General features: G+C 44.9%; 1 protein-coding gene across 5 annotated transcripts in view; it reads right to left on the reverse strand.

Moving 5' to 3' along the window:
* The window catches only part of zswim8 (zinc finger, SWIM-type containing 8), a 175,229-nt gene that overhangs the window by 114,647 nt on the left and 34,197 nt on the right, over window positions 1-26,385 (reverse strand). For all 5 annotated transcript variants that reach the window (XM_048616155.1, XM_048616158.1, XM_048616156.1 and 2 more), the window contains one exon: window positions 4,878-4,972. In XM_048616155.1, coding sequence (XP_048472112.1) covers window positions 4,878-4,972 — 95 coding nt within the window. The remainder of the gene's footprint in view (window positions 1-4,877; window positions 4,973-26,385) is intronic.

A 26,385-nucleotide genomic window follows, 5' to 3' on the forward strand; every position in this document is an offset into this window, starting at 1 on the left:
AGATTATTAAGCTCAATGAATAGTCATGATCATAACAAATGGCATGTCTTCTAGGTTTCTTTGTTTTTATGCATTTCTTGTTTTAACACCCCTTTCTTTATAAAAGGTATTTCAACAAAATGTTCTGGCTTGTACTGACACTATGGATGGATTTACCCCCACACTATGCAACTCCATTGTTCAGTCCTCCTGCATTTTGCCTATACTGATGCCATCTGCAATCAGTCCCACATTGCAGAAATACTCTCTTACACTAAGTTGCTCCTTCTCTGAATTTGCTGTATCTCCATCTCAGCCTTAATTAGGAGCAACGATTGTCTGCCTCTCTCGAGGTCCAATTAACTCTTATTTAAAATAGCATTATAGAGACTACTCATCTTTACATTACAGATCTCTTGTACAGTTATTCCACTCCTCCCACAGTGTCTCAATAGTATATGACTATTGATGTCAGAGTCACACACATACATCACACCACTAACATACATATTATCATCATAATACACTTAACAGCAGCTCTAAAATCAGGGAACAATTACTGATCAAAAATGGGATCTTATTCACATTCTGAAAGTGCTCAATACAGGTCAGTCAGCTGTGACTCTATCACTCAGATAGTTGTCAAGTCAACATGTTGTTACTGTTCAGCGATTGGAAAATGGATACTTTCTTTATTCATTCATGGGTTGTGGGTGTTGCTGGTTGGGTCAGCATTTATCACCCACCCCTAATTGCCCTTGAGAAGGTTTGGCTGTTTCAACCATGTGCCACAAATTGACCTACAATGCTGTGGAGGGAGGGAATTCCAAGATTTTGACCCAGTGACCCTGAAGAAACGGAGATATATTTCCAAGTCAGGATGGCGAGTGGCTTGGAGGGGAACGTGCAGGTGGTGGTGTTCTCAAGTATCTGCTGCGTTTGTCCCTCTAGATGGGTTTAGTAAGTGTTGTTTCAGGATCACTGGTGGATTTCTGCAGGGCGTCTTGTGGACGGTACACACTGCAGCTACTGTGCTGGAAGGAGCGGACGTTTGTGGATATTGTGTCTTGGGTGGTGCCACGTTGCTTGGGTGTTATGGGAGCTGCACCCATCCAGGCAAGTCGGGAACAAAAGACAAGCAAAAGCATGCCTGCAGATGCAGATTACTGACAAAGTCAGTAATTATTTGCTTTAAAGTTGCTCAATGGTTTGTTCTGTGGAAAAGGATTGCCTTCAGCCACAGAATAAATGGAAATCAGCTGTATTATTCAGAGGAATTAAGTATTAAAGGGTGCAGAAAAAGATTTACAAGGATTAGAGGGTTTGAGCTATAGGAGCGGCCGGGACTATTTTCCCTGGAGCCTCAGAGGCTGAGGGGTGACCTTATAGAAGTTTTTAAAATGATAAGGCCATTGTTAGGGTGAATATCCTTGGTCTTAGAGGAGTCCAAAGCTACAGGGCATATATTTAAGATGAGAGGGCAAAGATTTAAAAGGGATAACTTCTTCACGCAGAGGGTGGTGCAGGTATGGAATGAGCTGCCAGAGGAAGTGGTGGAGGCTGGTACAATTACAACATTTAAAAGGCATCTGGATGGTTATATGAATAGGAAGGATTTAGAGGGATATGGGCCAAATGCTGGCAAATGGGACTAGATTTATTTAGGATTTCTGGTCGGCATGGATGAGTTGGATCGAAGCGTCTGTTTCCATGCTGTACAGCTTTATGACACTCAGTGAGAAGTCACACAACACCAGGTTATAGTCCAACAGGTTTATTTGAAATCACAAGCTTTTGGAACGCTGCTCCTTCATCAGGAGTTGGACTATAACCTGGTGTCATGTGACTTCTGACTTTGCCCACGCCAGTCTAACACCGGCACCTCCACATCAACGACTCCAAGCAGAGGTATTTAACACTAAAAGGTGAGGATTTTACCTTTTAACCATGACAGAGTTAAAAATCAGACTGTGAACTAAAGGGAGCCCACCCAAGTTGGGCTGTGGTTGGATGGTGATGGGGAATTGTCCTGCTTTCAGGAAAGAAGCAAGCCCCATACTAGTCAGGCCAAACAAACAACAGGACATTGTAATGCCTGCTGAGAGGTGCAGAGAGAGAGGGAGAGGGAGTGGCCCAAGTGCAGATGGCCACACTGTGTGACTTCATGGCAAACATTTGCAGAAAAACAGTTAGGCCTCAGGCAAAACCTTGACAGATTGAAAACGAGATGACATAACCAGCATGGTGTGGATAAATACTGTAAGATTCCAAACTCAACACTGGAATTGCTTCAGTTCTGAGCCCTCTACGGCCCACACTTAGTGATAAATCATCTACAGTAAGCTGGTGTCTGCAAACGAATAACTTTGCTAATGTTTTCCAAATGTAAAGCAATTTCATCTGAGCCTGTGTGCGCTCATGTTGGCTCATTAGTAATTACACAATGGTCCATTAGAAATTCCTGGTCTAAGCATTTCCTTCAGTGAACCAGCAATTTTGTTGAAATGAATCCTATAATCAAAACCTTCTTAATGCACTAGCCTGGCCTAATGTAACAATCATCGGAAGTGGGGAGACTTATATACTCCCTCCCGCTAGCCTTGTCTTGTTCAGTATCTTAAGCAAAGAACAAACAAAGAAAAGGAAGAAAATAGAAATCAGGGCATGCAGCCTCTTTCACAGTTTTTGTGGGGTTCCAAAGTTCTCCAAAACCAATAAATCATTTTTCAGAAATGTGTCATTTAAGTCTAAATGTTAACTCTCTTATTCTGTTCACAGATGCTGCTAGTACTACTGAGTTTCTCCAGAAATTTCTGTTTTTGTTTCATATCTACCACATCCGCAGTCCTTGGTTTTGTTGAAAGTGGTAGTTAATTCGCACCAGCATTCTATTTGCAGCTCAGGAGACGTCTAGAGGGCTTAGGAAGTTTCAAACAAATCGTGAACTCCATCAGATACCCAGTTATGTGGAATGCCAATGTGGAAGTTCTGTGTTCAGACCAAGTCTGTAGACAGAGCAAAGGAACCTTCTCAAGGTCAATTCAATGGAATTCGCAAACGGATCGTCCCTCTGCATTCCAGAGTTTTGCCATGGTCAACTATCAGGTGCAGTGTGGCAATGCAGAGCTGGCTGTCACCAGAACAGCCACCATCACAGATGGTCAGGGCACATGGAAATGCCATTAAATAGGCAATAGACCAGGGACACAGTTACAGTAGTAAATACGGCTACCCCACAGAGGTATTTAAAATCGTGAAGGGGAGACATAAGGTGTATAGCAGGTGTCTTTTCCCTACGGTGGGGGATCTCAAGACTAAGGGGCACTCTTTTAAGGTGAGAGGAGAAAGATTTAAAAAGGACACAAAAACACAGAGTGGTTCAAGTGTGGGATGAACCTCCAAAGGAAGTGGTAGATGCATGTACAGTTACAATGTTTAAAAGACATTTGGATAAGTTCATGAATAAGAAATGTTTGGAGGGATATGAGCCAAGCGCAGGCAGGACTAGTTTAGTTTATGATTACGGTTGGACCAAAGGGTCTGTTTCCATGCTGTACGACTCTATGACTATGACTATGACTATATGACTCAGAGGCTGTACCTAACCAAAACTGAAATGGCTGGAGAAAGTTAGCACGCATGGCAGCACCCGTAGAGAGACAGAAACAGAGCTAACGATCCAAGTCCAGTGAGCCCTCTTGAGAACCGATAGCAGCTAAGATCATGTGGTATATATGCTGAAGACAGAGGGTGGGGTGGGGTAAAAAGGAGTGAGCCAATAGACAGAGATGGAGCCCTGAGAGAGAGGATGACAATTACGCAGACAAAAATGGATAATGGTGAGCCAGTGAAGGAGAAAAGCTCATAATGGTGTCCATGAGTAGGTGAAAATGGTTAGGCTGTGCTGGAACGGTTCATGTCATGACAGGGTCTGGGATGTAGGGGTTGGTAAAGGACACAGAAGGTGTTCAGGCCCTAAAATTATGGAACTTCATACTGAGTCCTGAAGGCTGCAGAGTCCCCTCTCCAAAGTGGAAAACGCGATGCTGTTCTTCCAGCTCGTACTCAACAGAGCATTGCAGCAAGCCCCGAGGCAGAGACCTTAGTGAGTGCGCTGAAGTGACAAGCAGCTGGAAGCTTGGGGTAATTTTTATGGGCAGAATGTACATGTTCCTCAAAGTCGGTCACCCGGCCCACACGCCGTCTCCCCAGGGTAGAGAAGACCATGTCGGGAGCACTCCTCCTCCCACACCCACTGACCTCTCAACATAAACCAGGCAATCAAAAAGCAAAGTTGAGGAAAAGTGAAGTTAAAAAGCCGAGAGACACGAGAGACTAGAGACTAAAAAAAAAAGAAAGCAGCCACTTAGCCCATCATGTCTCCTTCGTCCAATCACATTGTATATCTCATCCTATTTTCCAGCTTTCACTTACTTTACAACTTCTACCCTCTGCTTAGTAATCTACTCGCTCAGGGGAACAGGTCTTTTCTATCTACCTCCAGCTAGGCCTCTGATAATTGTACATCTTTTACTTACAACTCATCAGCCTCCTCTGCTGTGAAGGTAATAACTCCATCTAGTTTTCCCTCGTATCTAAAAATCTCCAGTCCTGCAAATAGCGCACGTGATCTCTACACACCAATAGCGGTCACTTGCCTTCTGAACGCTTTGTCTGTTGGTTGAACCGGGATGGCCCATTGGGTAATATAACAAGGTGTAGAGCTGGACGAACACAGCAGGCCAGGCAGCATCAGAGGAGCAGGAAAGCTGATGTTTCGGGTCTGGACCCTTCCTCAGAAATGGTCCTTTATGAGACAGACGCGCACACACACACACACACACACACACACACACACACACACACACAGGGAATGAGGTTTCCACGCAACAGCTTACCGATCTGCAGTGGATCCTTGACAGCCCGCACTCTGAACAGTTGCTCCCCTCGCTGAAACTCATCAGCACTGCCATTGGCCAAGCAGGAGTATAACCTGAGGATAAGGCGAGAGACGCATGGTGAGAAAAATTGCAGCACAGGGAAGGAAGGAACTCACTGCAAAGTAAGTGGCACAGAATGATGTGGAACCAGCAGCACAGGAGGAGACCAGTGAGTCTGGGCCTGCGTTTATGCTTATACACAAGCCACCTCATACCTTGCTTCATCTCCCCAGATTTGTGTGACTTTCTAAACCTTTCTCCCTCATGTGCTTATCCAGCTTTCCCTTAAAAAAATCAATGTTATGGGGAGGTGACAGCCCAGTGTACCATCGCTGGATTGTTAATCCAAAGACCCAGGTAACATTCTGGGGGCCCAGGTTCAAATCCCACCGTGGCAGACGGTGGAATTTGAATTCAATATTTAAAACAGTCTGGAATTAGAGTCTAATGGTGACCACGAATCCATTGTTGATTGTCAGAAAAACCCATCTGGTTCACTAATGCCCTTTAGGGAAGGAAACTGCCATCCTTACCTGGTCTGGCCTACATGTGACTCCAGACCCACAGCAATGTGGTTGACTCTGAACTGTCCTCTAAGCAATTAGGGATGGGTAATAAATGCTGGCATAGCCAGCGATGCCCACATCTCGTGAATGAATAATTTTTTTAAAAAATCATCCCAACTGGTCTTTGTAGTAGAATGTTCCACAACTTCACCACTCTGAGTAAACAGAGCTTCTATCACTGGAAATATTAGTGACTACTTTACTTATCCAGCCCCTGGTCTTGTATTTCTCCACTTGTGAAATTACGTTTGCGTTATGGTCTGTGCACTTGTACCTGCCTCATAGCATCATCGGGCCTAGGAGCTGGAGGTGATGATTGAAGCCTAAGAGACCGCTGTGCCTGTGACACAGAACACTGCTTTATCTCATGATACGTAATCTCAAAATTTGCATTGCCAGCTTCAAATTTTAAAATTGGTCGGCGAGAGGACATTTGTCCTAACAGTTGTAATAACCAAGCAATTGAATGAATTCTGTGTGGACACAGTCCAGACAAGGGAGAGGTGGAGTTGGTGCTGTAAAAGGTCACAAAGCGTACAGTTCAGGGCCACCAACCAGGAGGATTCTTCCCATTACCACATTTCTCCAGCAATTGTAATTTTCCCCGCCCTGAGTTCCTCCCCTCTCTTCCATTTCTAGACTTACTGCCAATTCTATGATAGAAACACAAAAATTAGGAGCAGCAGTAGGCCATTCGGCCCTTCAAGCCTGCTCTGCCATTCAATACGCTCATGGCTGATAATCGCACTCAGTCCTCTGTTCCTGCTTTCTCTTCACACCCTTCAATCCCTTTAGCCCAAAGAACTAAATCCAACCCCTTCTTGAAAACATTCAACGTTTTTGCCTCCAACTCTTTCTCCGACAGAATTCTACAGGATCACCACTCTTTGGGTGAAGAAATTTCTCATCTCTGTCATAAATGGTCTACCCTGTATCCTTAAACTGTGACCCCAGTTCTGAACTCCCTAGTCAGCGATTCCTGCATAGTCCTGTTAAAATGCTACCGGTTTCCTGGAGGTCCCCACTTATTCTTCTAAACTCCAAGGAATATAGTCCTGACCGATCCAGTCTCTCTTTATAGGTCAGTCCTGCCATCTCAGGAATCATCCTACATTGCAGTCTCAATGGCAAGCTGCATACAGCCAGATACAACATTGTAAAGGGCCACATATTATTCCTTTCTGGGCTATAAATAACCACGAAGTTGTGAACACAGACCTGTCCATCATGGAAGCCAGCCTCCCATCTATGGACTCCCCTCTGCCTCAGTGAAGCAGCCAACATCATCTCTGTAGGAGCATTTTTCCTGACCTAGGACGAAGACTCAGGAGGCAAGCAGGATTCAGGCATGTGGAAGATAAGGTCACCCCCTATAATCACAACCTCTTCCATTGGGCAGAAGATACAGAAGCTTAAACACACGCACCTACAGGTTCAAGAACAGCTCCTTCCCCGCTGTTATTAGAGTTCTGAATGGACCTCTCATATTTCAAATCTAATGTTGGCCTTGCTTTATGCACCTCCTGGTGCAGCCATAACCCTGTACGTCTCGCTCTGTCTAAACACCCTATGATCTGTATGTCCTTACTTGCTTGTACTGGTCGCAAAACAAAACTTTTCACTGTACCTAGCTATGTGTGACAACAATAAATGAAACCAAACCTAATTGGAATGGAAGTTGGATACTGCTCTATTGCTGCAATACTGGGAGAGGTTTGCAATCTGGAAAAATCAAGAGGCGAACATTTTTAGCGGTGCAAGACAATGTTGCCTTAAGAAGCAGCGAGGGGATACTATGAGACAAGAATGATACCGAGAGTATTTGAGTTAAGGAAGGGTTGCTTGACGCTGGCCTTCGGTTTGGTTGAACTGCAGTATGCTACAATTCTAAAAAGGTCCAGGGCAGCTAGGGACATCCAGAGCTGGCAACATTGATAGATTACAATCGATTCAAACAGGAAAAGGCCTACGTCCACCCAAGCAACCATGTAAATGAAGAATGACTAACACTTTACAGATAACAGCGTACCATCAGTGCCAAAAAAAATCAACACGAACTGGGAAAGATGAAATCATTTATCCTTGTGGTTTAAACTTTTAACCTTCAGAATTTTTGTTCCACATCTATACCTTTATTTCCACCTTTAATATTTGTGTCAAACTGCCTGTCTTTTCAGTCTTAATTGTGAATGAATGTGCGCGTGTATTTGGGTTGGGTTTCTTTATGAAAGGGGGTATAGTTTAAGTAGTACAGTGGTAGATTATGAATCCTTTCTTTTCTCTGCCATTGGTTTAAAGGTAAATTTGTCACAATCAATTGAATTATTTTATGTTATCGATGAAACTTGTGCAAATTACCATTATCCTGAACAGCAGGCAGGCAAATAACTCAATGCTCTCATTGCGGTTTTATACATTTAGTGACAATTTGTGGGGGAGAAAAAAAGGTAGGTCTCGATCGGCAGAGAAGTCTTCCCAGTTCAGCCGTGATAACATTTTGTGAAGTGCTGGAGAGTACAGGTTAGTATCCGAGTTATGTTCATTCATGACCAGTGAATGTATTTGGATAATTGGAAAACAGGTTTTATTAATGGGCTCAAAAACAAAGTTGCTGGAAAAGTTCAGCAGGTCTGGCAGCATCTGTGAAGGAAAAAACAGAGTTAACGTTTCGGGTCCGGTAACCCTTCCTCAGAACTGCCACTTAGTTCAAGGACAGTTAGAGAGAACCAGTGACACACACACACACAGACACAGACACACACAGGCAGACACACACACACACACACACACACAGAGACACGCAGACACACACAAGCGCTCACAGTCACAGACGCACACAAACACACACACACACACACACAGACAGCCAGACCTGCTGAGCTTTTCCATCAACTTTGTTTTTGTTCCCGATTTACAGCATCCCCAGTTCTTTTGGTTTTTATTAATGGACTACCGTGGATCGAGAAATGGAGTATTAGTGAAAGCCACAATGTGTAACAGACACGATTTCATCCTCCAGGCACACAGTATTACATTATCATGGTAGATCCAACCTTGTGCCCAGGTGATGTTCACTTTGGCCTGTAGCTACAATGAGATTCCCTACTCAGCCCCACACAGTCCATGGGAACGGACATCCACACCAACGCTCAAGAACGACAATGCCAGCCGTCAGGGCCAATTTGTCAACAGGAGCAGTCATGCATTGCATAACAGGACAGCTAATCCTTAAGAAAGGCCTGAGGATGTTAAGTGCGATGGTGCACCACACAGCATCAAATCAGAATTGGAGATGATTCCAGGAAGTAACTATTGAACATGGTGGAACAATGTCTCAATAGTGTCTTGGGTTTCTTCCGTGTATACACTGTCCATTCAGTTAACCATTTGCATAGTTGCTGATTAACTGTGTCTGATGGATGCTATTCAACCTTCTAAGTGCAAAAGCTGTCAAGCTGCTTATTGCAAGAGAGAGACCAACTTGGGACTCTGCAAACACCTACATAACAAAAGCAAGATCCCATTGTTGACTTGCACGGCAGTGAATAAAACAAGGTCGAAACGTTGGGCTGGCAAGTGTTGGATGTCCTCTAACGCAGACAAACGGTGAGACTGGGATGACAGGACAAGCACATTGGTGGAGTTCTTACCACGTTTCTTGATGTAGCATCTCGTCTCAAGCATGGGAATGAGTGGAGAATAATTACTTGATACGGGTTACAAGCATAAAATCAAGCCAGAGGGCTCTGTGCAGTGGTAGTGCCCCTGTCTCTGGGCCAGGGGGCCCAGGTCCAAGTCCAAGTCCAACCTGCTCCAGAGGTGTGCAATAACATCTCTGAAAAGGACAGATTAATAAAATATCCACAAGCTAAATAATTTAATCAGGATTCAGCACAAAAAAGAAGGAAAAATCTGGGAACAACTCAATGGAAAGCTTACTCAAACTACCAGAGCAGGATGTGACTCAAAAGTGAAAGCCTAAGGTCAAATAAAATTGAGCAAAGTTCCTGCAAGTAACCACAAACATTGACAAAGTTTTGACATTGTCCGCACTCAGATACTGCATAGATTCTGTAACCTTAACTTCAGCCATTGAGCTACAAGCAGGTGATACACACACCAGAGAAAAGGGATGTCTGACCACGAGCTGCGTTTTAGCCAACTGTTGACATCCTTCAGCACCAGGGACATCTCTGAACCACCTCAGTAGCATCAATACTTGCATTTGTAAAGTACATGCACCAGAATCTACCTAACTTCATGAAAGATAAAACGCAACCGAGCAAGTATGCAAAACAAGTCCACTCAGGTCACTCAGCCAGTAAAAAGGAAGCTTCTGGAGGAAATGACCCACTCCTGAAGTGATGAAAATCTTGCTAAGTGTAGTATAGTAACACACTGATCTTGCCTAATCCCGCTCGGTGTTACACCAGAGCAGTCTGTTGTCCTTATTGCCAAATGGATATTCGTCACTCGACCATCAGTAAATCACTGGTTGGAGTTGCATCTGGCACATAGGAAGATGGTCGTGGTTGCTGGAGGTCAATCATCTCAACTCCAGGACATCTCTGCAGGAGTTCCTCAGAGTAGCGTTCTAGGCTCGACCATCTTCAGCTGCTTCATCAATGACCTTCCCTTCATCATAAGGTCAGAAATGGGGATGTTCGCTGATAACTGCACAATGCTCAGCACCATTCGTGACTCCTCAGATACTGTGCAGTCCATGTTCAAATGCAACAAGATCTGGACAATATCCAGGCTTGAGTTGGAAAGTAACAAGTCACATTCGCGCCATGCAAATGCCAGGCAATGACTATCTCCAACAAGAGAGAATCTAACCACCACCCCTTGATATTCAATAGTGTTACCATCGCTTAAACCCCACTAACAACATCCTGGGCATTTCTATTGACCAGAAACTACCTGGACTCACCACATAAACACAGTGGCTATAACAGCAGGTCAGAGGCTGGGAATCCTGCAGCGAGTGACTCAACTCCTGACTCTCCAAAGCATGTCCCACCATCTACAAGGTACAAATCAGGAGTGTGGTGGAATACTCCCCACTTGCCTGGATGGGTGCAGCCCCAACAACACCTGAGAAGCTTGGCACCGTCTAAAACAAAACAGCCCGCTTGATTGGTGCCACATCCACAAGCATCCATTCGCTCCACCACTGATGCTCAGTACACACTGTTACTACTATCCACAAGATATACTGCAAAAACCCACTTGAGCTCTGTCGCACTTTCCAAATCCATGGCTACCTCCATCTAGAAGGAGGAGGGTAGCAGATACATGGGAACACCACCACCTCCAAGTAAATCACCATTCAAACTTGGAAACGTATTGGCATTCCTTCTGCGTCGCTGGGTCAAAATCCTGGAATTCCCTCTCTAACAGTATTGTGGGTCTACTTACACCAAATGGACTGTAGCAGTTCAGGAAGACAGCTCACCATCACCTTCTCCTGGGAAATTAGGGATGGATTATAAATACTGGTCTAGCTAATGATACTCATGATCCGCGAGTGAATGACAGGAAGATACAGTCAGTTGTTACACTGTTGCTTGAGAATTCTCACCTTCTAAAGCGAGCGTCCCTCATATTCACATGAATCAAAACAGTCATTTGCACTTCAAATGAATGTTACTGCAGTTGAAATAGAAACACAATCACACATTAAATAAACACCAATTTGCCTTTTAAGGGGACACTTATCCAAACCGTGATATGAATTAAATAGCAGGTTCTGAAGAAAGGTCATCGATCTGAAACAATAACACTGCTTCCCTCTCCACACACCCTGCAGCGTGTTTGCAGCATTTTCTGTTTTTAGGTAAAGAGTCCTAGGGGAGTTACATGGAGGAACATTGAAGAATTGGAGTTCCCTCTCTAAACATCTCTTTGCTCCTTAAAGTCTGCCTCTTAGGGTCAAAGTCAGAAGTCACACGATACCAGGTTACAGTCCAACAGAAAGAAAAACAGAAGTTGCTGGAAGAGCATCTGGGAAGAAAAAATATCAGAGTTAACATTTCAGGTCCGGTGACCCTTCCTCAGAACTGGGTTAACTCTGTTTTTTTCCTTCACAGATGCTGCCAGACCTGCTGAGCTTTTCCAGCAACTTCTGTTTTTGTTCCTGATTTGCAGCATCCGCAGTTCTTTCGGTTTTCATTATAGTCCAACAGGTTCATTTGAAATCACAGGTTTTCAAAGTGCTGCTTCTTCAACAAGTGAAGTCACCTGATAAAGGGGCAGCGCTCTGAAAGCTTGCGATTTCAAATAAATCTGTCGGACTGTAACCTGGTGTCGTGTGACTTCTGACCTTATCCACCCCAGTCCAACACCGGCACCTCCACGCCATGGTTACCATCTTAGGGTCAAGGTTTTCGGACATTGGTTCACGAGAGACATTACAAGATGGCAAGTGCCCTTGGGGCATTGTACTTTTAATGATCTACTTCAAAACCAGAAAAATAGTGGCAGGCTTTGATTAATTGACCCGTTGATGTCTGCTGGAGTTTAGAAGAAACAAGGAACAGTCCCGCTGAAACATGTAGTACACGGGGTAAGTCCAACCTGCCCCAGATGCAGGTCATAAACATGTCCAAACAGTCTGATTGAAAGAACGCCCATTCTCAAAATGGCCGCACGATGGCTCAGTGGTTAGCACTGTTGCCTCACAGCGCTAGGGACACGGGTTCAATTCCAGCCTCAGCTGACAGTCTGTGTGGAGTTTGCACATTCTCCCTGTGTCTGCGTGGGTTTCCTCCGGGTGCTCCGGTTTCCTCCCGCAGTCCAAAGATGTGCAGACTAGGTGGACTGGCCTTGGGAAATGCAGGGTTATAGGGTCTGGAGATGCTCTTCAGAGGGTCAGTGTGGACTCGATGGGCTGAATGGCACTGTAAGTGGAGATACTGTTTCCTGTGGTTTGAGAGCACAGATTTGGAGGTTAAAGTCTTAGGGTAAAGTGCTGACTGACTTTTTTTTTTCCTTCTCAAGGACAATTCAGGCCAGGCAACAAACACAGGCCTCGCCAGCGAAGCTGCTAATAAAAAAATGAATGAAAGAAAACAAAATTAGCAGCGATGTCATAGGAGCAGGAAGGCTGACGTTTCGGGCCTAGACTCTTCATCAGGGTCTAGGCCCAAAACGTCAGCCTTCCTGCTCCTCTGATGCTGCTTGGCCTGCTGTGTTCATCCAGCTCCACACCTTGTTATCTCAGATTCTCCAGCATCTGCAGTTCCTACTATCTCTGATACAAAATTAGCAGCGACATGGGTTGATATTTCTGCAGTTGCAAATCTCTCGAAGTCTCCATCCTAGAGAACCCAGCAAATGGTTCAGTCACAGTGTATTCAAGGAGACCAATCGATTATCTTCATGCTGAAAGATCCAAGGGTGTGGGAATTGGCCAAGAAAGTGGAGCGGTTAGCACTGCTGCCTCACAGCACCAGGGACCCGGGTTCGATTCCACCCTCGGGCGACTGCCTGTGTGGAGTTTGCACATTCTCCCAGTGTCTGCATGGGTTTCCTCTGGGCGCTCCGGTTTCCTCCCACAGTCCAAAGATGTGCAGGTTAGGGTGGATTGGCCATGGGAAATTGCCTGTAGTGTTCAGGGATGCGTAGATTAGGTGGGTTATTTTTTTTGGTGGGGGGATGGGTCTGGGTGGATGCTCGGAGGGTTGATGTGGATTTGATGGACCAAAGGGCCTGTATCCACACTGTAGGGATTCTATGATTCTCAAACTAAACCAGTGCCTTTTGCTTGCGTTTAGCCCATATGCCTCCAACCTTTTCCCATTCATGTTCCTGTCCAAATGCCTTTTAAATGTTATAACTGTATCTGCATCCACCACTTCCTCTGACAGTTCATTCCACATATGAAGCGCGACAAATTTTGGCCAGGGGCCAGCTAAGCCTGGTGCGTTTCTTAGACAAAAGGGTATCCTGGACAATTACCAGGGCAGGTCACTGATAATGAACTTTTCCTTCAAGGCCACTCAGCCTCAACAATAGCTGCCCCAGACTGATCCACACTACGGGGGCCAACTGCATAAGTTTCACCGGGTCTTGCAGTCTGAGTCACGCTGGTGATGGTCCCACAAGCAAAAAAAAACCATGTGCATTTGAATAGTGCCTTTTAAACATCCCGAGTTACATTGCTCGCCGTTCTGCCTGTCCACTGGCTCCATGGCAGGCGAACGGGTCAGGTATGTTTAACAACGATTTATAAATAAGTGCCCTTAACATAAAAGGCGTCAAGTGAAATAAAGTGGGGCATTGGGCCTCAAAGGAGATACCAGGTCAAGGACCAAACATCTGGTCATTGCAGTTGCTTTTCAGGGCGCGTCTTAAAAGGAGGTACCAAAATAGGCGGAGAGGTTGAGGGAGGGAATATCAGAGCTCAGGGCCCAGGCAGCTGAAGGCATGGCCCACCAATGGAAACTGAGGGTACTGAAGGAGCCCAGCGTTAGAGGAGTACGGATATCACAGAAGTTTGAAAGGAGGAGTGGGTTCCACGGAAAGGATGGCGCAATGGTCTTGGAGGGACCTAAAAAACTAAGCGAGCATTTCAAAAATCAAGAGATGGGTTGACCTGAAGCAAGATAGGTCACCCAGCACAGTGGTGGGGGGGTGGAGAGAGAGAGACATAGGGGATGGGGCTTGCTGCAAGGCAAAATACGGGCAGTGGAGAATCTCAAATGGTGGCCTTCAAATAATTGAAAAAGCCCTAAGTTAGATCCTTCTCAAAGGCCGACCGAGGTCAGAGCACTGCTTCATTACAACAGCAGCTGCACTTCAAGGTGAAACACACACAGTAAACATTACAAATCCTCAGAGCGAGCAGCTCTTGGAGAAGAGGAAACAGGGGTTTTTGCTTCAGGTCAAGCTTTCATCAGGACGCCAAGTACATTCAACCTCAGGACGGTGCATCAAAGGATTCTATTTATCTTTCCGTGTATATTACAGGGATAATAGGACAAAGACTGCGACACGTATCCTGTATCTGTGGAAATAAACTGTTCCAGGAATAATGAAGCGGCAACCAAGATCTTCAGATTCTAAAGGGACTGGGAATATCCAGCTGCGCCTCAAAACAACCTCCATTTCAGCAAACAAGGACAGACGGACTTGCATTTAGATAGCATTTTTCCCGTTCACCGCATGATTTGAAGCCAGGGAAGTACTTTTGGAGTGTGGTCATAAGGATATAAGAAATAGGAGGAGCAGGCTATTCGGCCTGTTGGGTCCATTCCACCATTCAACGTGACCATGGTTGATCTCGGGCTTCAATACCACTTTCCCCATTTACTCCTGACATTCCTGGGTTCGTGGAGCAACTAAACCTCCATCAATCCCAGCCCTGGAGGTATTCTGCTCCATTCTTGAATACCAAAGGTTCACATCCCTTTCAGAAGATGATGGTACAGTGGTAACATCTCTGAATGAACCAGAGGCCCGGGTTAATGTACTGGAGACATGGGCTTGAAACCTAGCACAGTGACTCAGTGGTTAGCACTGCAGCCTCACAGTGCCAGGGACCCGGGTTCAATTCCAGCCTCGGGCATTTGCACATTCTCCCCGTGTCTGCGTGGGTTTCCTCCCACAGTCCAAAGATGTGCAGGGTAGGTGGATTGGCCATGCTAAATTGCCTGTAGTGTTCAAAGATGTGCAGGCTGGGTGGATTAGCCTTGGGAAATGCAGGGTTACAGGGATGGAGTGGGTCTGGGTGGGATGCTCTTCAGAGAGGCAGTGTGAACTCGATGGGCCAAATGGCCCGCTACCACACTGTCGGGATGCTATGATTCAAAGCCCTTACAATAAAGGCCAGCTGTTGCAATGCTGGAAACAGCTAATTTTTGCAGCCAGCAAATTCTAAAAAACCACAGCCTGCTGCTCTCCAATGTGTGTCTGTTTTTGTGGTATTGACAGAGGGGTAAATATTGGCCGGGCCACCATGGAGAATGCCCCCTGCTCTCCTTTGAACGAGTTCCACAGGATCGTCTACTTTCACCCGAGCTGGCAGATGGAGTCTCAGTCTTACATCTCATCCGGAAAATGTTACCTCTAACATTGCAGCGCAATGGGCAGGAGGTTTAGAAGGGATTTGAAGAAATGCTTTCACACCCAGAGGATGGTGGGAATCTGAAATGCACAGTCTAGGGAGGGTACTGGAAATGGAAAACCTCACAGCCGCTTAAAAAAAATACTTGGACGAGCGCTCAAAATGTTATAACTTTCAAGGCTGTGGGCCAAGTGCTGGGAAAGTGGGATTCGTGTTGGTAGGTGCAGACTCAATGGACTGAGAGGCCCCTTCTGTTTTGTGACATTCTCTCAGAGAAGCAGAACCCGAACATGTACACTGTAACAATAAGGAAAGGGTTGCATTCCACTGTATTCCCAAGTCCCAGAGCAGCACCTTCCTTTAAAGCTGCTGGATGAAGAAATGAAGTCAATTGCGACTTGGCTGCAATTTGATAAGCTGTTGGTTAAACAGAGGATGCAAACGAAATCAGACAGAAAGAGCAGCACGTTAATGAATGCGCTGTGGTAATTCAGCGAGACTTCCTGTATTCTTGCTTGGAACAGGAAATATCTGCAAAGCTTCTCCAAGCTGCTCAGTAGAGCAAGGGGAACAGAAAATGTGATGCCAATGACCAACTTCCCATGCAGCCAAATAAGCCAAATGATACAATCCTGTCCACAACAATCAACTGCACTACCATTTCTGACAAAGTTCAAAAGCTAGACACTACAATAAATATACGTCAGGCTAAAAAATAATCCGAGGTTGGTGCCTGTGGATTGAAAGCTAAGATTATCCCATTTCCCAGCTTTACCTCCAACAGCATCTCTTTCTCCAGGGACTACGTAAGCTCAGCAACATTACAGCATTGTTGCATCTTACAGCCGACAACTGCAGCAATGAGAAACAGACGGCTGCATTTCAATACCCGCCTAAAATGACCCCAGAAGATCCGAATCCATTTTTCGGGTATTTTTCACAATAAAACCCCGGAACGCAAGAGGCAGGATCCTTCGAACTGGCCCTCAGCTGGCAGTCATTCAGGGATAGTTCTGTTGGGCCTTGAATAAATGGGAGGGCTGTAACGGTGGCACAGTTTGAATGGAGTTCAGCACCAGAAACCCTCATCAGAAGAGCTCACACACAACAGGCTGGCTGTCGGCCAATGAGATTTCAGGCTGGCATGCCAAAGCGCATCAAGAGGGCCCTACTTGTGCCAATTATATAGCTGTAAACTCAGTTTAAAAAGTGACACAACAAAACTCAAAAATAAAACACAAACTTCACTGCCAGACAATCCAATCTCTTTACACACAGGGATACTTCTGCACTCCTGATGCATCACCATAAGCAGATTAAGGTACAGACTTTATATTTTAAAATATAGACAGCCACCTGGCCTGGGGTGGCTTAAAAAAAAAATCAATATCTTTTCACTCTCAAAAAAAAAGAAACAGACTTCCCCCGAGTGGGGAATTGGTCCCTGCAAAGCTAAAGAGTCCAGAGGGAACAATATGAACTGGCACCTGTGCTGAACTGTAGATTCACAATAAAACTCTGGAAATTCTCAAAGTCTTTTGCTGCTAATTTAGGTATGGGTCTTTTAGACACGTGATCTTGAACACCTTTATCAAATCTCCTCCGAAACGTCTGTGCTGCGGGGAAATCCTCAGTTTCACCAGTCTAGCTAAATAATCAAACTGACTGATGGGGCACTGAACTGCAGGCACCTCTCTCTCTCTCTCTCAGTAGCCTCTCAATGACAGCATTAAGAGGACCACAATGGCCTAAGCATCACTAGCGTGGGCTATGCAGTGGGACATAAAGAAAGGAGTAGTAGTAGGTCAGTGTTCCACTCCCAGTCACTGCCCCCTCCCGATCCCTGTTGGAAAACTGGTAGGTAAAAATTGGGATCTGGCTCACTATTGGAGGTACCAGATACTGCACATGGGGCTGGTGTATCTAATCTCACATATTAGGCACAATCCTTTAAGACTAGAGACCAGTGTAATGGCACCAGTTATAACACGTACATGGGCCAAGACCTTCAGGGAAGGAAGGGGCGAGACACAAGTTGGAATCCAGGATTGAGTGTCTGGGTGTATGCGAGAGGGAGGGGTGTATGCGAGAGGGAGTGTGTGTGTCTGTGTGTGTGTGTATATGTGCATGTGTGCTTGCAAGACACAGAGACAGAGACAGAGAGAGAGAGAGAGAGAGAGAGAGAGAGAGAGAGAGACAGTGCAAAACTGTGTGAAGGGGAGGGAGAGAGAGAGAGAGACAGAGTGTGTGAGGAAGAGAGAGAAAGCGAGTGTGAGGGAGAGAGCGCGTGTGATTGTGAGAGAGAGATAGGTGGAGTGTGGAAAAGGCAAGGATACAGGAGTTTGTATGGGCTACTGTGATTATGAATAACTGGTTAGAAACAGCTGGCCTTATTCCAAAACTCAGGATTTACAGAAACTGTACAGCAAAAACAGAAACACTGAAAAGCCGCACACGTGCTCAAATTTTATGAAAGGCATATGCAGGTCTGTTTCACATGGTTTATCCAGTGATGTCCATCCCATTGAAAGGCCAACTGTTGCTCATCCTTAATTCCCCTTGTACTGAGTGACTTGTCAGGTCATTTCGTTGGAGCCAACCATATCATCAAGAGTCTGGGGTCACATGTACACCAGACCAGGTAAGGACAGCAGATTTCCTGCCCTGAAGAAAGTGAGTGAGTTTTTACAACAATCAACATTTCAACTCTAGATTTATCATTAACTGGGTTTAAACTCCATCGGTTTCTGTGGTTGGATTTAAGCCCATGTCGCAAGAGCATGATCCTGGCTTGTTGGCATACTATTATCAGTGACATTACCACTGTGCAGCATCTCCCTAACATATCAGTGCAATTTTCACACCTTAAAACCTCTTCTATAACCTTACTACGCATACAAATATAAACAGTATTAAAAACAAGACTCACCCCTGGTAAATATGTGCAAATCAGTTTCAGTGTCGAACATGACAGATGACTCAAAAGTTTGGTTTGCTTCGCAACAAAATGACTTAATCTAAACGATTGGTGAAGATAATGAAATCAGATTTATCGAGTGGAAAGAGGGGCAGTCCAGTCAATGACATAAACCGTAACTGCACAGAGACAAACTATTTAAGAAAAGGATTTTTAAGGTGAGAGGAGAGATATTTCAAAAAAGACATGAGGGGCACTTTTTATTTTACATAGAGTTGTTTGCATATGGAATAAACTTCCAGAGGAAGTGGTGGATGTGGGTACAGTTACAACGTTTAAAAAAGATATTTGGATAGTTACACGAATAGGAAAGGTTTGGAGGGATATGGGCCAGGAGCAGGCAGGTGCGACTCGTTGTTTGGGATTATGTTCGGCATGGACCGGTGGATTGAAGGGTCTGTTTCCATGCTGTATGACTGTATGACACCAGATTTGGTTTGAAAAATGCTAACCTGACTCAACCTACCTGAAAATTGGCCGCCACGAAGCAACATGTTGAATTAAATACAATTTTCACCGACAAAATATCTTGCAGATAATAGACAAGAACAGGTGTCATACAGAAATGAGATTATAACACTGTCTTCCGTGTGTCTGGGACCAACAATAGCACGTTGCTCATTTGAAAGCTATTTCTCCCTCACAGTGAGAGGTGGACCAAACGCATTTTATGAAGATTGAGTAAAAGTAGTACAGTGAAGAGCAAAAGGAGGGGTAACTGAGGGGTAGGTTAAAGATGGATTTAAGAGGGACATGTAATTGAGAGATAATTGATGAATGACTAGAACTTAACAGTACAACACACAAGGATAACAAGGTAAAGAGCTGGACAAACACAGCAGACCAGGCAGCTTCGGAGAAGCAGGAAAGCTGACATTTCGGGTGGGTACCCTTCTTCAGAAAAAAAAAAATCACACAAAGAGGTGCTTTTCAGACAAGTCCAAGAGAACTGGCACCTTAGAACGTAGAACAGTATAGCACAGGAATGGGTCTTTTGTCCCATAATGTTGTGCCAAATACAATGCCAAATTAAACTAATCCCTTCTGTCTGCCCTTGATCCATATCCCTCCATCCCTTGCAAATTCACGCACGTATCTACAAGTCCCTTAAATGCCCCTATTGTAGCTACCTCCACCACCATCCGTGGCAGTGTGTTCCAGACTCGTACCACTCCCCGTGTAAAAAACTTGCCCCTCACATCTGCTTTGAACTTTATCCCTCTCACCTTAAATGCATGCCCCCTAGTACTAGACATTTCAACTCTGACCGTCAACCCTATCTCTGCATCTCATAATTTTACAGACTTCTATCAAGTCTTCCTTCAGCTTCTGCCGCTCCAGAGAAAACTACCCTAGTTTTCCTAGCCTCTGCTTATAGTTTGTACCCTCTAATCCAGGCAGCATCCTGGTAAACCTTCTCTAACTCTGGTGTACTGTGCATAGAAAAACATTTAAAGAAACAGAAGAAAAATCTTTTATAGTCACTACAGCACATAAAAGTGATTTTTATACGAATCACTTTCAGAGAGGGAGTGGCATCGTGATAGTGTAACTGGGCTAGTAATCCAGAGGCCTAGATCATTGGTCTGGGGCGTTGGGTTCACAGCAACTGGTGGAATTTAATTCAATAAATAAAATCTAGCTGGTCTGAGTGATAGTGACCATGACAACCATTCTCGATTGTTCACCAATGCCCTTTAGGGAGGTAAATCTGCCATCCTTACCTGGTCTGGCCTACACGTGACTCCAGACCCACAGCAACATGGTCAACTCTTACCTGCCCTCGGGCATTGCACTCAGTTCAATTAAAGATGGGCAACAATGCAGGCCTCACCAGTGATGCCCACCTCCTACAAAACAATTAGAAACTGATTTGGTTTTTGGGAGGTTGGTGTTCACTTTGGCGTGTTTTTTGTCATTTGGACAGATGATGTTGAATTCCCCTCTCTTAGTCCCTTCCTCGACAACGGGAGAAAAACAGAGGGGAAATCCGATTTGGTTAGTTTACTTTTTGTAGGTATTCCCTACAGTTACTCAAGTTTCATGTTCCTTTATTCTGCGTAAGCCATGCCTTGCTTCAAACTCAAAATGGTGCAGAAAAGATTTACAAGGATGTTGCCAGGGTTTGAGCCATAGGGAAAGGCTGAATAGAATGGGGTCATTTTCCCTGGAGCATTGGAGGCTGAGGGGTGAACTTACAGAGGTTTATAAAATCATGGGGGGCATGGATAGTCAAGGTCTTTTTCCCAGGGTGGGGGAGTCCAAAACTAAAGGGCATAGAGGGGAAAGATTTCAAAAAGGGACCTAAGGGGCAACTTTTTCACAGAGGGTGGTGCGTGTATGGTTTGAGCTGTTGGAGATGGTGGTGGAAGCTAGTATGATTACAACATTTAAAAGGTATCTGGATGTTTACATGAATAAGAAGGGTTTAGAGGTTTGCTGGCAAATGGGACTGAATTTATTTAGGATTTCTGGTCAGCCTTGATGAGTTGGACCGAAGGGTCTGTTTCCGTGCTGTGCATCTCTATGACTGTGTTGCATGAACATACCAGTATGATAAAGGGGCTTCATTCTCAGTATGAATGTGCATGAGCTAACTCATAGGTCGCAGTCTCACGTGGTCCAAGCTGAAAATGGGCGCAAATAAAGCGAAAGTCAGCTCAAACTTCAGTGAGGCCTCTGCAATATTGGCAACCAAACACTTAGTCCCTTGTCAGACTATGAGCATGACCCACTATCCCCTCTTCCCTGTTGGTGCTCATGCAGCTTCAAACAAAATTCATCCAGACCATTTGCCTCGTCCTGTTGTAGTCTAGATTTTAACCACTTTGATGTTTCTTCTGAATTCCTGCTGGGATCTCTTGATGACTGTTGTATAACTGACAGCCTCTAGCTTGTAAACCATCACAGAAACTCTCTCACCGTGTGCACGCATGTGCAGTGCCCAACCTGAACTCCAGCGATTGCAGGTGAAATGCTTCTCTGTGATCCTCAGTGGCATGTTCCAGATCTACGAGCAGCTCAATCTGGAACTCATCCAGCTTAAGACATCTGCCCCGATGTATTGGAGCCATTTACAGAACCAGTGGGTTTTATTCCAAATTAACATGGCCCAGTCCTCCAAAACAGAGTTTCTCCTCTCTAAATACATCTATCAATGTATCCTACAATGTGCTGGAGGCAGTAATGAACAGGATCCAAAACACTTCAACTGTCAGGCATCATGTCAAAGACTAAATACCAGTTTAAAGTGTCCAAATGCTTCTCAACTGATTTAACGAGAAACAGTATTAGCATTTTGTCACCTTTGGTGAAAAAAGACAATGGCCTGATATCATTCTCAATTTGGTGCTTTATTAATTCCAATCTGTGTCCCTCTGTCCTAATCCAGGTTTAGCCTGACAATTTCATTTCGTCTTGTACACATTACCCAAAGATTACTTCCCAACGTTTCATTTCACTGCCAGGGAGGTCCTCACAACTTCATCCTTCTCACTGGGGATCAGCCCAGTATTTGTTATCTGCACTACCCTCCAGCAGCCCCATGTCTCCCATGTGTCTACGTGATGGGAAATAGAAGCACAAAACCCAGGTGAACAAAAGCAGCCCATTCAACGCACACAAATAGGAAACCAGTATCCAATTACATCATAGCGGATTTGTACCTTCACTCTGTTTCCCCAACTTTACTCTGTGCCCCTTCCCATATCTTTGGCAAACAAGGCACTTCAATTTCAAAGATTTCAATGGACCAACACACTCTAATGGGGAAAGATCCAGATTCCACTTGTGTTTGTTTGAATAAGGGATACTTGCCATCACACCTGTAAGGTCTGGCTTTAAGCTGCAAGAACCTTCCCTTAATTTTGTTTGATTCCAGCTTCTTTCAGCCTGAAATTAGTGTGTTCCACACCCTCCCAAATGAGCCGGTGACATTTTGATCAGTCGCGAGCCAGGGTCCCCCTAAGAGTCAATAGAGTGGTGTGAGGTCTTCATAGATGCTTTTGAGGGCATCCCTGAAGCATTTCCACTGTCCTCCTGGGAGTCTCCGGCTACGACAGAAATCCGAGTGGAGCAGGTTTTACATCATTCTCCATGTTGGGCAAGCTGGTTTGGGAGAGGAACCATGTTTATGTAGCCTCCATGCAAATGTACATAATCCAACTTCCAGTTCGCTTTACTGCTCTGCACTGGCTGTAGTATGAGGGGCAAAGCCAACAAACCTCCTGAACCTCTTGCACCATAATCCAGACCACACACAGCATCATGTCCACAGCCTTTGTGTGTTCTTTTTAACACACACCTACAAGTACCACTCTACATAGTTGCCTGATCAACTTCTGTTTACCTTGTTCCTCTCATTTACACGTCCTTCCAAACTGCATCTACAGCAGCTTCCTTTGAAGACCTTTTTATTAAAAAAATAATCATTCACAGGATGAGGGCATTACTGGCTGGGCCATTATGTATTGCCTATCCTTAATTGCCCAGGGGGCAGTTAAGTGTCAACCACATTGCTGTGGGTCTAGGAGTGTTCATTTAAGGACGGCAGATTTCCTTCCCTGAAAGGAACTTTTTATTTGCATTACAGTTGACAGTATCACCATCCTTATTTCCGATTTTACTCGATTCAAATTTCACCATCTGCCACGGTGGGATTCGAACCCATGTCCCCAGAACATTGGCTTGTGGCTCTGGTATGCTAGCCCAGTGAGATAAGGATACCAGCTGTAATTTTATTCAGGGGAGTTGGATGAATCCTAGAATCCCTACAGCGTGGAAGCAGGCCATTTGGCCCATCAAGTCCACATCAACCCTCCAAAGAGCATCCCACCCATACCCACCCACGCCTGTAACCCTGCATTTTCCATGGCTAACCCACCTAGCCTGCACATCCCTGGACACTATAGGCAATTTAGCATGGCCAATCCACCCTAACTTGCACATCTTTGGACTGTGGGAAGAAACCGGAGCACCCGGAGGAAACACACGCAGACGCAGGGAGAATGTGCAAACTCCACACAGATAGTCACCCGAGGCTGGAATTGAATCCGTGTCTCTGGTGCGATGAAGCAGCAGTGCTAACCGCTGAGCCACCGTACCGCCATAGAAATCTTCCGGGCTGGAAATGGAGTCCCACCCACAGGGAACATGTTTGGGAAGCCCAGTGCCAGAACATATATTTGGAGAGTTACACCTCTGCAAACAAAAGGAACTTGCTCAGGCCTAGCACCTTTTCACATTGACCCAGGAGCCCACAGGTCCCGGTTTGCTTTCTCCGTGGTAACCGCTCGGCCAGACCCAACATGCCAAATAATCAGCATCTGTGGTGTAAACTGTTGTGGACCTTTGAAATTTGGTATTCTTGTATCTGACTTGAAGAGATGAAAAGCTTCACTAAAATATGTTAATGGTTAGGTTCTGCATTGCCAAGGGATAATCTGGTACAAATAAAGCTCTACATGATTATATCCAGAGGTGACATGCATGTTTCCACTTGTAGACCAGTGCCAACTGTCGCTCCAGTACATAAGGAGCTAAGTGACCTTCGCCACAGGTTGTACCAGCCAATTTATAGCCAACTTCAAAAGAAAAGACCTTCTCAGGCCCATAGGCCAATGAAATTCGAACCGCAGAGTAAAGAATCACAAATTAATCAAATCTTGGTCACCAGCTACTCAAGACAGTACTTGGGCCAGATGTACAATAACATTAGGACCAGAAAGAGGTCACTCAGCCCTTGAAGCCTGTTCAATCACTCAAGATGATGAACGCAAACTGGTTCATGTTCTGCACCTGAAGCTTGCTGGAACTGGTTTTCTAGCCAACCATATATCCAGGGAAATCGAGACGGTTTTAGACAAAATGAGGGAAAGACTCAAACTTAGGTAGATTATAGAATCCCTACAGTGTGGAAGCAGGCCATTCAGCCTATCGAGTCCACACCCACCCTCCGAAGGGCATCCTACCCAGACGCATCCCCCTACCCTGTAACCCTGCATTTCCCACCGCCAGTCCCCCCAGCCTGCACATCACTAGACCTTGGGAGGAAATCCACGCAGACACGGGCAGAATGTGTACACTCCACACAGACAGTCGCCCAAGGATGGAATCAAACGCAGGTCCCTGGCACTGTGAGGCAGCAGTGCTAACTAATGAGCCACCGTGCTCCTTGTAGGAAATCAAGAGGCAGAATAAAAGGCAGAAAAGCAATGTACTAATTTTGGGATGTGAAATGACAGGAAGGGACAGACAGAACAAACTTAAGACTATGCCAGCAGTCTGGACTAGTTGTTTCAAGAGATAACAAAACGACGAAACTCAAGGCTCTGTATCTGAATATGCATAGCATTTGTGACAAAGTAAATGACTGCATACAGTGAAGCAAATAAACATGATCTGATAGAAAAAGGCACAGCCTCTGTCCTGATGTCAAATGCTTTGGGCTCCATAGAAAACTAGCTGTAATATTTTCTTTTAAAAACATCATTCCCACCAACAGTCAAAACAAAATCCAAATTATCTGTATTTTTTCTTTATTTGGCTCTCAGGTTTTAAATACACACTTTGTGCCAGGTCCCATAGGGAGTGTTACAGGTTCCTGTTAAACTGAAGATAAGTGACTGAATAGAAATTCTAAGGCATAGTGCCAACCAGAATTGGCAGATAAATTGAGACCAGCACTGTCAGCTCACATTTCACTCTCTAATGCTTTGAATTAAGTGGCTTTGAGTCAAGAATGGACTATCTGCACAAATGCAGCATGGTAACAATGTAAAATCCCTGTAGACAGGCTGCAGAATCTACAGCCAATTTCATCTCAGATTTGTAAATAGACAGAATCCAGAGGGTATTCTCTCTTCAGTCTCACTGCTTGACAGTTCAGCTCCCAAACCAGGGGCCAGATCAGACTTATTTGTATATTCCAAAGAAAACTGTAGGACCAGTTTTTCAATGTCATTTCTGGTTGGTCAGAAAATATAAACTACGCCAGAACTAATCTGTAGTTCACATTCATCCTAATATCGCTAAAACATGCAGTAAGAAATCAGTTCGGTCATACAGAACTTGAGCATTGCTGAAACAAAACATCTTCTGAAAAATTTTCATCTTGGACTCATCAGGACTGCTCACAAGAAAAACCAATAAAGAATGCTGATGGGTTGGCAAGTAAACTACAACTGGTAGAAACATTGTCATGAGAACACAGCAGTGAATAATGATTGACAGTTAACCATCAGGATTTTTTTTAAAAATTAGACTTCATATGAGGCAGGTTGTCAGTGTCATTCTTTGCACACTCAGGATTATCCCGTAAACGTTGTACAATTGCAGAACCACATCTAAATGTTAGTGCAGTACAAGATGTACAAGCATGCACCGAGTCAGTACTTTGCTTTTTATGAAAACTGAAGGGATATGTTGTTTGATACAATCCGCCATCCTTAGGGACAAGCAGTTTACATAGCCAACATCACATTGGCACTGAAATTAATTGAGCACATTACCCACACGATGGGGATATCGCCTTTTTGGCTTGAGGGCAACATCCCTTCAGTGCTAAGATGAGAAACTTTGACAAAATATGCTCTTTCGGATCACAAAAGGGTAGAATTGGTATGCGTCAGGGTTTACCTACGCCAAAGGGCCTGCACTGGTTCAAGAAGGCAGCTGACCACTGCCTTTCCAAGGGCAACTTGGGATGGGCAAGAAATGTTGACCCAGCCAACAACACCCACATCCCTTCAGGCCAAGCAGCATCAGAGGAGCAGGAAAGCTGACGTTTCGGGCCTAGATTCTTCTTCAGAAATGGGGAAGGGGAAGGGGGTTCTGAAATAAATAGGGAGAGAGGGG

The sequence above is a fragment of the Rhincodon typus genome, chromosome 34 (genome assembly GCF_021869965.1).
Source record: "Rhincodon typus isolate 14 chromosome 34, sRhiTyp1.1, whole genome shotgun sequence".
Classification (NCBI taxonomy): Eukaryota; Metazoa; Chordata; class Chondrichthyes; order Orectolobiformes; family Rhincodontidae; genus Rhincodon; species Rhincodon typus.